Genomic DNA, 12,000 nt, shown 5'->3' with positions numbered 1-12,000 from the left:
AAAGCAGGGAGGCTCAGACTCACATCTTTGTAAAGTATTGAAGAAGTGCGTATTCCTAATCCCTGGCAAGGGCTGCACAATATACCATAACAGAATTAAAATTACAATTTAAATGATCAAATCAGAAAGGCTACAATTATTTAGGTAATAGAATGTCACAAAAATATCCATTATCCATATATGTTTTCATGTATTCATGTAAACCCTACAGTTTAGACCTCTACAGCCATAGGATTCTTTTATTCTTGTTTTCACAAATGTTACTTCCATTGTTTGCATTGTGAAATCTACATTGCAATAGTTGTGCAATGTAGTTAGTTGTAATATTGTGGAGCCCTGCTTAATTCCCTCCCTAAGCGCAGCGTTCTGTATCCAACCAGACACTGGGTAACAAGACTATGTAAGTCTCAACAAAATTAAATATATATTCAAGATATTGGAGAATATAATGGATAAATCACTTCACTCATTTTACCTACAGCATGTATAAATGTTTGTGAGATTAAATACATTTCAGAGGCTGTGACTGCACATTTTCAATGGAGTCTATTGATACTTTGCAGCTGATATCATCAACATTACCTTAAGGTGTGATTCTAACATTCTAGCATGCTCTGTCTGAAGCTTTGTTAGAGTTTTATTTCTACACAATCTGACCAGTGAGATCTGGCTTAGCTGAAACTACAGGTGAGCTGATTTTGCACTCACAGTTTTTCAGTTAGTCATCTTTTTGCTGAAAATCTAACTCCTATTGATCACAGGCTCATGAAACTGTGTTATTTAAATCCATTTTCATTTTATTTTGTTTTGTTTTCAGACAATCTTACAACTTTATTGACAGTGATAGTGTGTACATTGTGTCTCTATGGTAACTGCTGAACATTCCACCATTAAAAGGAATTAATTTAATTCTAATTTTTTATTATTAATTTAAAAGGAACCTACATGTTGAGAAAAACTCATATTCAGAACCAAGGTTATGGCGTGACGCATTGCTGTGAAAGGAGTTAATATATGGAATAGTCTTGATAAAGATATAAAAGAATCAAGTACAATAATGGCATTTAAAAAATAAAATTGAATGTAATGTGTATGAAAAAGGAAATGAAGTTGTTCTGCATAATAGTGAAGATTTCTGTTTGCAACTGATTAATAATTGCGACTGAAATGAAATGTACTGATTTGAAATGTTTTAAAGTAACTATTGGTGTTGATGTTTTATCTGGAAAAGGGGACAGATTCTGCTCCTTTTCATTTGTTTCTTGTATGTTTGATGTTGTGGCACTGTTAATGTCTTTTTTTTTTCTTTATGAATGAAATAAATAAACAAACAAACAAATTAAGATACATTCCCTATCAAGATGTCATTGCAAATCAATTATTATATTCAAACCAAGTTACAGGACTAAAAACTATTCACATTTACTATACAAATTGTCAAGTTTGAATTCAAACTTAAGAGACAACGCAGAAGTCCAATTTGCCTTTGATTAACTACAAATATACAAATAAGGCTGAGTAGTGGCAGCTTTAGCATATTAATTGTCTAAAGATGAATACTGCCGAATTATAAATGAATCACTAAATAAAAAATACACAGTAAGGCCAACATTACAGTTGACAACATTACAACTTACACTACAAAAAGGACCTTGTCAAAACATGCCATGACACCAGCAGCATATAAATGCTCATTAGACGCATCGTTAATTAGCTCTATAGCATTAGGTCAGCACATTAATCACCATGGTAACTGATTACATTGTGCAGCTCTTTACTGTTGCAAATAACAATTCTCAGTCTTGTAAAGGAGCCAATTAGGGAGTTGAAGGTATGAGGGCATAGCGTTGCATGATATGATTATGCTGTTTACTGGGCATATGTGGCTTGTTATTGGACAGCTTGAGGCCACAGATATGTGTATGGTGAGACGTGAGCAGACTCAGATAGCCTATACAAAGCCAACAGGGAGTGTTGCATATGGAGGAGGATCATCACAGTAAGTCTCGGCATCTTGTCAGGGCAGGACTATTGGCTGTGGCCTAGACTATGAGCCAACTAAACCACTTAAAGGTGCGTTGTGTAACTTTTCCAGTGAGGGGTCTGCAACTTTGATGAGAGATGTAATTGCATTGGCTTGTATGTTCTACACTCTGGTATAAATCTATCTTGCTTTTATTCATACAGGCGTTTTGTTGCTAACATTAATTTTAATTTGAGGAGTTTATTCAGGAAGCAATTTAGAGCCATTTTAAAAAGTAACTGGAGGCTTGCAATGTTTTTAAAAGCTAATTGTATTTTACTAAATTCACAATATTATTAAATCCTACCTTGATAAAATCAGCTCAAAATTATTTTCAAGATGGAAAAAAATATATTTTTGACAAGTTTTCCAAATTAAGTTATCTGATTTGCAATTATTTTTATTCTAATTAAACTTTATTTTTTGCTAAAAAGAAAAAATCAAGACACAGACCTCACCTGTAAACATGGTCTAAAGATCATGATGACCAGAAAAGTTATATATTGCATCTTTAAATGTAAGTCCAAGCTGATAAGATCCTCCTCGCATCCTTAATACACGGCACAAAAGCCATATTAATCCCATTGAGTTCCCCCTGCATGATCAAAAGCGCACAGTCTAGTGATTAATTCAGTATTCCGTTTTGTGACCACCGCTGAATATATGAGGTGAGAGCCGCACTACATGGACCTCGTTTGCATGCACGGCCTCCTGTAGTATTGATCTAGCTGTCTCTCCAACTGAAAGATTGTAGATCCATAACCTTTAGTGAAAATTATGTAAAACGGCTGCATGCAACACACATGTACGGTGCCCAGCTATGCACCAGCCCACAAAGCATCAATTTATTCCTTCAAACAGACCGAAGTGACAATTTGAAAGGTTTTCTTAGTTTCAAAAACAGAATTTGCATTGTTGCTATAGACAGTAACAATAAAAAAACATATTTTTAAAAAACACATATATGGTCTTTTGAATGGTCAGAAGTACTATGGTACTGAAAGTGAAACCCATGAATAGCTAGGCCTGTCGGAAGCAAAATTAAAGATGCACTGCATTGCGTTTCTAATGAAGGGTGATGTCTCCATGGAAATGTTATTAAATATCCAAGGAAGTGTTCCACTGTATACATTAAACCTATCTATCACAAGGAGAAAAGCAGGTTACAGCAATACGCTACATTACAGTTCAGATCTGTGGAGAGTTGCTCTATTCACAGAAGGAATGATTGTTGTTTTGAGTAACAGAAACACCTGCAATGAATAAATGCTAGCTGGATATGGATGGAGACAAGCAGGTGTGTCCAGCTTTTCCACCAGAAAAGTTGCGCAGTGCACCTTTAAGTCTGAACTTGTATTGTGGAAGGACAACACTCGCTCGCACTGAAGTCTGTATTTGTAAAGACTTACCTTTCATACCGAATTTGTTGCGGCGGCCATATTTGTTGATGAGAACAAAGAGAACGAGGAGGAGGACACAAGCAAATCCTGCCAGACCCACAGCAATGGAGACCTGGGGGAAACAGCAACACAGTGTCAGATACGGCGATGAGAGAGCTGGGCCAACTTCAAAACCCACTGCACATTTTTGATGACAGAATGACAAAATCAGACTCTAATCCCCAGATTGTGATGACTGCTTTCCGTGAGATTGCACCAGTTTGCTCAAAGTAAACACCTGTCTTGTCCATGATACGGTGGAGATAACAGGAAGTAATTTAAATATATGTACAGGCAGATTTATTTACTCGGGTGTTAAGGGGAACAGCAGTGGTGACTTTGTTGTGCAGCGGCTAAAGCGGCGCTCAGAAATGCCTGCCCAGCCTCACATGAAAGCCAGCGAGACAGTTCCCAGGGAGCATTAACCATGTAACCATGGGCACAATTACTGAGTTTTTCAAATAAAACTATTACAAATAATGGGACTGATTTCTGTGAATTTGACATGAATTTACAGGGAACACAAGATAAATCAGACATCATTCGCTTTCTATCAGAAGTAAAAATGAAAAAGATAAACAACCAACATAATTTGATCAACCAGTGTTTTGAATGGTTTTCTAAAAGTGGTCAGATAGCATTTTCAGTGGACTATAACTATAAAAAATAAAATGTTGGGTTGGTGCATGGAGTTACAGAAAACTCTGAACTCCAACTGTGTAGAGAGCATGAACTCTACGCTTGATATTCATTTGAGTAGCCTCAAAACAGTAGGCCACTTTGTTCAATACTAAAGTGATTAACATAAACCGTAACATAGTAACAAGCAAACATTTTCACTTGTTTACTGCACTTGAACATTTTCACAGAAAGATACCTCTTTCTTTGCCTAATTTACCAACTCCATTTTGTGGAGTTGGCCTGCACTGTAATTAGAACATGACCACTTTAGTTTTGCTAAGTTAGTTTGTCTCTGTCATTCGGTCACTCTGACATGATACAAAAAGATAACTTGTTAGCTTACTGTATTCAAGGATTTTGATACAAACACAAAAGTGATCATTTACACCATCACATCTCATTTCTCTCAACAGCTGAGCTGCCAGGCTGTTCACCATGGCAACGCTCCTGTTAACTTTATCGGCCTTACTCAGATGATCCATCACAATTTAAAGCCTTTACATGTGCCTTATTGCCTGACAGAGATAATGAGGAATCATTATTAAAGAATACCATGTCTGATGTCACTGATTAATATTACTATTAGACAGCATCTATCACACATAACTGCAGTTTAATTTGGTTTCAGAGATGAAATAACACTTAAGGCAGTGTTGAAGTAAAACGTACACTACCACCTTGTACAACCTTCACTACAACATTACTGCTGTTACTACAAAACATCGTGTATGTACTAATATGTAAAGACAAAAAAGAAACAAACATTAACCATATCATGTGGTCAATGCCTCTATATGCCTCCATATTACCCTAAACATACACTTTTACAACAAGGGCACTCTTTATTTTTTTTTTAAGTTTCAAAGAGAGGGTATGTAGGTAATATTTTATATTGTGACCTGCATACTTTGGGTTGCCAGATTCTACTACCAAAACAAGTTGGAGAGGAATCTAATCTTTGATCTGAATAATCACTGGCAAAAGTCAAGCACCTACCAATAGCCAATTATAAATAAGTGCTAGCGTAGATCATCAGATTTAGTTGGTGCAATGCAGGTTAAAGGTGCTGTACCAGATTTTTTTTAAATTGTCTTAAAATGTGGAAAAACGGAACTAGTTCATTTTAAATGGTTTGGTTTTTAGTGGTCAGTTATTCAGATATACACATTATGCATTCCGATCATCCAAGTACTCTAAGCACTTTTCTTCCAGAGCGAAGTTTTGTCACCATGGTAAATCTAACAACAACTGGCATGCCAACAGTGCATTCTTTGACTTATTTTGACATGCTTGTGCTGCTTATACAATCTATCTGTATTGGGGCAAGACAAATTGTGCTCAAATACATGGAAAAATTGGGTATAGTTATTTTAAGCACTGGCAACCCAGATTGAGTCGTGACTGTAGTCCCTTTTGAGTCATACATACCCTATCTTTAAATGAGCAGTCCCATGTACTTGTCTTAGAAATGGAGCAGTGAGCAGTGAATGGATGACCACCATCATTACTATTATTAATTACACTAGCTCTGTTCCCATGGCGTCATGTCAAAACGCCCGCCGAGAAAAGCCCATAATTCATTGCTCCTTTAACACCTCTATCAATTAAAACCACAGTGGAAATAATTTGCCTCCCTTCGTGTCAGCAGACAAACAAAACAAGTACGCCCACTGCAAGATACAGCGCTATGCCATCATCAACTACTCTCACCACAACAGCCCTGAGAACGCCGCATTGTTCTTTGTGTCTGTGTGTCACCCAAAACACAAGCAGGCGTTTAGAAGTGGGAGAAAACAGAAACCATGGCGACGGAATATACAGTAGAATAGATAGAAAACTCACCCCAAATGTGTCTTCTTCTGGTCGACCAGTTTCTCCACCTGAAAAGACAAAAAATCACTTTAAGCTATTTTTAAAAGTAAAAAGTTATTATCCACGTTAGCAGATGTTATTTACTGTAGTGCATTGATGCCACTTTGAGCCTTAGGTGGGCTGTACCTTTGATATTACTCAATAAGTTTAAGGCTTACCTCTTGGGCCTTTTGATGGGGAAATTCAAATAAGCATAAGATTCTAGATGTTTTGATTAAACTTGAATGGGTTTCTAAAATATAGATAAAGAAACATAGAGGAAAGATATTTTATATATCTTAATTCTAACTCTTTAAGGTCCTATATTACACAAAATTGACTCATGTGAGCTTTAAGCCCTATTATAATGTTGTTACCTCCTTAAAAACATATCCAAAACATACTCGGGGTTGGTTTTTGTTTCATTCACACATGTCCGAGTAATCCTTTATTCATTACCAAGCACCATGCCTCAACAGTGGAATACGATAAAGATATTTATTGACAGTGGACAGATACGATGGCTGGGGGGAGACTCAGGGAGGGGGCTCCATCTCCAAACCAAAATGGTCACCCAGCTGATTCAGAACCCCCCCTCCTTAAACATGACGTCTTCGGACAGAGGGATGGACAAGAGACACGGTGGGAGGGAGGGGGGCCAAAAGAGCTGACATGGACGGTGTTGTCGGGATGGCCGTATAAATAGGGCTTCTGGGTAATTGAATGCGTGGTTGAGATAAGCTGTGGTTAGTTAGAGAGGAGGTTGAGGCGCGGTCCAGCTCCTGAATCTCAGTTAATCGCATTAACTCCACCTATGAGTCTGTCTACATCTTCAATCTCTTGTGATGTCATGAAGCAGTAGTTTTCAAGTTAACAGCTACCTTATCATTTGTTTAGTAGAGAATGGAAACTCCAGGGCTGAAATGATCCAAATGTCTCTAGTAAAGAAGTTTAAAAACTGAGTGGAGCACATCCTGAATTACCATGATATTTGAAAGCCTAAATATACAGGGTGTGTGTGATAAATATGTGTGAATGAAAGTAACACAACTCCATGTATGTTTTTGATGAGGAAACAACATTATAACATGGATCAGAAAAAATATAAGCCCTTTAAGAAGCTTTATAATACCAAGTGATTGCCATGATCACTTCACACATTTGAAAACATAAATGTATGAACGAATTATTGTAGTCCATTGCTGCAACTTTGTGCCGTAGGTGGGCCACATGCTTACCTATTTAGATTAACTAATTCACTCACTATGTCTTTTGTTAGAGTGAAGGAATCAGTCCAGTTGTTCTGATTGATTAAATATGCTATGAGTGCTTACAAGCCATTTTATTGACTGGGTTTATAGAATATATAACTAAGAGAATTTATAGATGTTATTTCAACTCTTAAGAAGTTTTATAATACTAAGTAGTTGTAGTGATCACCACTAAAAAGTCTTAGTGCCTTACTGCAACCTAGCCAAGATTTTATAGTTTGTATTAGTGCAAAATAAACATTTGGAAATGCTGCTAAATGGGATCAGTTTGGGACATAGCAACTCCAACTTAGACACACTTGAACCTAATCCTTGACATTCCTTGTGGATAGGGTGTTAAAATTCCATGCCTCACACCAGTACGCACACAAAGTTAGGAGGATAGTGACTGGAGCAGTAAAGGAGAAAAGGACAGACATAGAGCCATGAAACCAAATGAACTAGTGTGTTGGGGGGACTCCGGCACAGGGCCCCTAGCCAGGACAGCACGCAGTAATTGTGAGCAAATTAATGGCCACATGGTAGAGAGGCTGCCAATGGCTCAGAGACACACGGCTACAATTGTCCAGTGAGTGCGCCCTAACGATAATCTCTGTTCCTCCTCGCTGGTGCCCTCCTCTGTCCTAACTGCTTTATATAGTAACAGTCTGTGCAAGGAAGAAGAGCCATGGCATAAGACTCTACCGTGTAATGTAAAACACAAATACCTGCACAAGATAATTTTGTGGCTTTAATGATACTTTGCAGTGACATAATGCTCACGGTATGTGCATTGGAGGAATGTTCACCAGTTACTGTGGAAACATAATGCACACATTAGCAAACACACAGTTTAAAGATCATCGAAAATACTAAATTAATTTAAATAACACATTTTCAGAGTGTGCGATCTAATGCTAACTAGATTTTGACTGTAAATGTGTGAGGGACTTGTTAAACAGTACAAAGTCATCTCACCTGTTGTAGTTTCAACTAAGTCATTTCTTTCTGGTCAGATTGTGTTAAAATAAAGCTCAGATTAAAGTTTAGCAAAGGCTCAGATCTACAGTGCCTACATTAGCATCACACCCCCAGGGAATGTTAATGTTAATCAGCTGCAAAATATGAGTATATATTTTTGTGTTTGAAGTAGATATTGCATTGCAGTGTCTACTGTAGGTAGCTCATGGACCAGCTGGATACCCACTAGTTGGAGCGCAAACACTGACGCCACTATGCCACAGCACTTTCAGAAGGAAGGGCGACAGAGAGTCACTGATTAGAGCTCTCCACTAAGGTCAGAGGTTTGAACTCTGCTTCACCCACTACCAGTGAATATTACTGCAGTGTCCTTAGGCAAAGTACCTTGCCTAGTGGCTGTTGTGAGTAGTTATTGGTGACAGTAATTGCATGATCTACAGATATGGCAGTGTTTTGATCATTTTATATAATCAGACAAGCGCTACGTATAGTGACAGAGAGACCATTCATTCATCTGGCTCTGGGCCTGGCTGCAGCTTAATACTCCAGCACTGATGAGAAATAATAGCCTTGTGTGGAGATGGAGGGAGACTGTGATAGAGGTCAGAGGTCAGATCGTCCCTCTTTGTTTGAGCGATTAACAGCGAGGCCCTGGAGCCACACCACAGCTGCAGATTTACGAGGCAGCGCCAGGAGCCAAGTGTCCAGCTGTAGGACTGCAGCACATGGATATTCATATCTCAGCACAGCGGGCGGGGTGTGTACGCACAAGGTTACTATCAGCTGGGACAAACCAAAACACAACATTACCAAAGATCTACAAATCATCACAGAGAACTTGGTATGCCTTGGTATGGCAATAATAGTGATAAAAGACCAACAAGTATAAAGCTTAGAATAGGTGCCCTTTAGCAAGGCATACAGGAGTGGTGTATGCTAAGTGAGAGCAGACTTCCTCCATGAATGCTGTCAGCGCCCACACAGCCATGCTAACAGTTTTACTGCAAACCAATAGCTGCAAAACGACGCTCTGAACACAGATAAATGTGTGTGTATCACACAGACAAAGACATAAATATAAAGCTAAGGCTAAATTTGGAAATACAATTACTCACCTACTTCCACTAGGCCTGTAAAAGAGAAGACAATGAAAGTCATGCTATGTCAATACACTGACACTGGGCATTAACCTTGGAGTATTGAACATGGGGAGAAATCCAGCTGCCTGTGTGGTCCATTCTCTCTGAACTCTTTGTGAACCCAAATGAACAATCTACCTGACTGCACTGTGGATGAACCCTGGTGCCTCTTCTGCAGCAGGCTCACCCCACATCTGCACCCCAGGAAGGCCCATTTTAACACTATCTAAACGTCCCAATGTCTTTTTCCAACAATCACATCTGTAACTGTAAGCACTGCTACGTTCATCAGAAACACAATGGGTCACAGACCTGTGCTCCTTACACCTCTCTTACACAAACAAATTACTCTTCCAACTTATTTAAATTTTTTTTATTTCCATGTTTGAGCTATAAAAACATTTGGGTAATATTTGTCAGTAAGTCCCACCTGCGTACACCTTAGCTGTAAACATGGAGACATCCACTCATATTACATCTGTCAAAACGAATCTGAATCTTAGCTGCACTGCTCACCTCCTTCCTCTATGTCAGCGTCCGGCTCAGACAGGAAGTGTCCATATACGGTCTTAGTGACTGTGCCCAGGGCGTTGCTGGCCTCCAGAGTGTAGTTGCCGTTGTTGATGTGTGTGGGGTTCTGGAAGGTCAGACAGCCCTCCAGATAGTCCTGGTAGAAGTCCATCTCTGTGCGGATGTACTTGTTCTGCACTATCTCCTTCTGCTTGTGGAACCAGCGCAGTTTGGGGTGGGGGTATCCTCTCACGGTGAACTCGATACAGGTGTCATGGCGCTGTTCTGGCTCTGCCAGTCTTAAGATAACAGGAGGAACTGCAAAAAAGACACATATACTTACAATATGTTTAAATACACAATTGTAAATGAACTGTAAAATGTGTTTACAAACACTGCTGCTGATACACTTCCATTTATGTGTAATGTTAGAATAAGCTTTAACTCCTGGTTGAATTCTCTTGTTTCCACAATAAAATGGCTATTCCTTAACATACTTAGTACTCTATATAAAACATTACAGCTTTAGAAATTACCATAACCCATGGGCTCATGAAAGCCTAATGTAATTCGCTGCATACACTCAAAAACGGAGCCGCAGAATGAACTCAGTGCCCATTAGATTTACAGTGAAAAACACCTATTACATTGTTTTTGCCTGGCAGTAGCACAGTCATTCTAGTTTGTGTAGCAGAGTGCTGTACACGGGGCAGTGAGCTGAACAAACCCTGTTCATGACACGCTGCCACCGCCGCCGAACTACGGACGGCGCGCTGAGAGGCAATTTATCACTTTAATGCCATCAGATACATTTCATAAACAATTCATCGGCTGATTTGTCTGTGCATGACTCACTATTGCAGCCGCATCATCAAAGGGAAATATTTGGCTCGTGGTAATACCTGGCAGCGTGTGTTCTACAGGCAAAGCCCCTCCCTCACTGCAGCGCACATGCAAGCACTGCTGCTAGAATATGTGTGAGCAATCCTATTTACAGCGTAGGACTAGATTATGGTGCACGTATCGCCTCCATGCTGACATCTCATTCACACAACAGTACAGATGCCCGATGAATCACTACCTGCACTCTCCGTCAAAGCCTCAAATATACCTGCGCATTTCTAAAACCAAGTAGTTTTGTAGCTTAAGCAGGAATCGCATGGGCTGTTTGCTCCATTTTTGCAGAGCTATTTTGAAAGGTGATTAAAACTGTAATGTGTAATGACTACAGAGAACAAATTATATATTGCTGGATTTTGTTTAAATGGGAGCAACCTGCTACATATCCTTTAGAAGAGACTTGTTGTACATGAGTAGGAAAACCAGAGTGACTAGATAAAAACTACCAGTCAAAGGTGTAGGTAGACTTTTTCATGTAATGTTTCTTCTTTATTTTCATGACTATTTCTATTATAGATTCTCACTGAAGGCACCAGAACTGTGACTGAACACACATGGAATGTAGTCAACAAAGAAGTGTGAAAGAACTCGAAACATGTTTATATTTTAGACTTTTTAATAGATAATTATTAGACAGTTTTGGTGTTATACTAATGAACCCTGAAGCGGTACACAATGTGAAGTGAAAAACATTTCAGGTAACTCCATGATGAAACGAACTGAGAGAAGGCAAAGGGCTTGCAGTGTTGTCAAAAAAGAAAAGGGTGGCTAATTTAGTGGCTACAGTTATTTAATATTTCTACTTTCCTACAAAATTCCATACATTTGGCTTCATATATTTGAAGACTTCAGTGTGTATGTACAATATTAAAAGGCAGAAAATAGTAAATATTAAGAAAAAAGATTTTAAAAAGCCCCACCCACTACTGGAAATGGACCTAAGACGTTCTTGATATGAGGCAGACAGCTCCAATTAAAGAAAAGAATATAGGGAAATCTAATGAAAATGTAATTCTACCTTCAATTTCATACCAATTATAGTGAGGAGTGAAGCAGTTTAATGCACAGCTTTTTGTGTTTGACAAAAGAGCTTCAATTAGAGACCTAGAAAGGGACAAATTGCTAATCACACATTATAAATAAAATTATCATTTTGAGCAGCTTGTGCATGCATGATTATGTGAATGTTGCAGAATGTACAGAAATGTATTGTCTGGAGTTTGCTG

At 38.6% G+C, this 12,000-nt stretch overlaps 1 protein-coding gene across 2 annotated transcripts in view; it reads right to left on the bottom strand.

Moving 5' to 3' along the window:
- ntrk3b (neurotrophic tyrosine kinase, receptor, type 3b) overlaps positions 1 to 12,000 on the bottom strand; it is a 279,414-nt gene that overhangs the window by 125,127 nt on the left and 142,287 nt on the right. Inside the window, exons 8-11 of one of the 2 annotated variants that reach the window (XM_055154591.1) lie at positions 9,881 to 10,192; positions 9,064 to 9,072; positions 5,986 to 6,023; positions 3,433 to 3,535 (exon numbers count right to left, since the gene is read on the bottom strand). In XM_055154591.1, coding sequence (XP_055010566.1) covers positions 3,433 to 3,535; positions 5,986 to 6,023; positions 9,064 to 9,072; positions 9,881 to 10,192 — 462 coding nt within the window. Of the gene's footprint in view, positions 1 to 3,432; positions 3,536 to 5,985; positions 6,024 to 7,564; positions 7,577 to 9,063; positions 9,073 to 9,880; positions 10,193 to 12,000 lie in introns of both variants that reach the window. The other variant, XM_055154590.1, reaches the window with a different exon arrangement.

This window comes from Boleophthalmus pectinirostris, unplaced genomic scaffold, assembly GCF_026225935.1.
Source record: "Boleophthalmus pectinirostris isolate CB_2022bp ecotype Guang Dong unplaced genomic scaffold, ASM2622593v1 HiC_scaffold_19, whole genome shotgun sequence".
NCBI lineage: Eukaryota > Metazoa > Chordata > Actinopteri > Gobiiformes > Gobiidae > Boleophthalmus > Boleophthalmus pectinirostris.
Note: the sequence above shows the minus strand (reverse complement) of the source record. Positions and strands in the feature narration are given on the sequence as shown.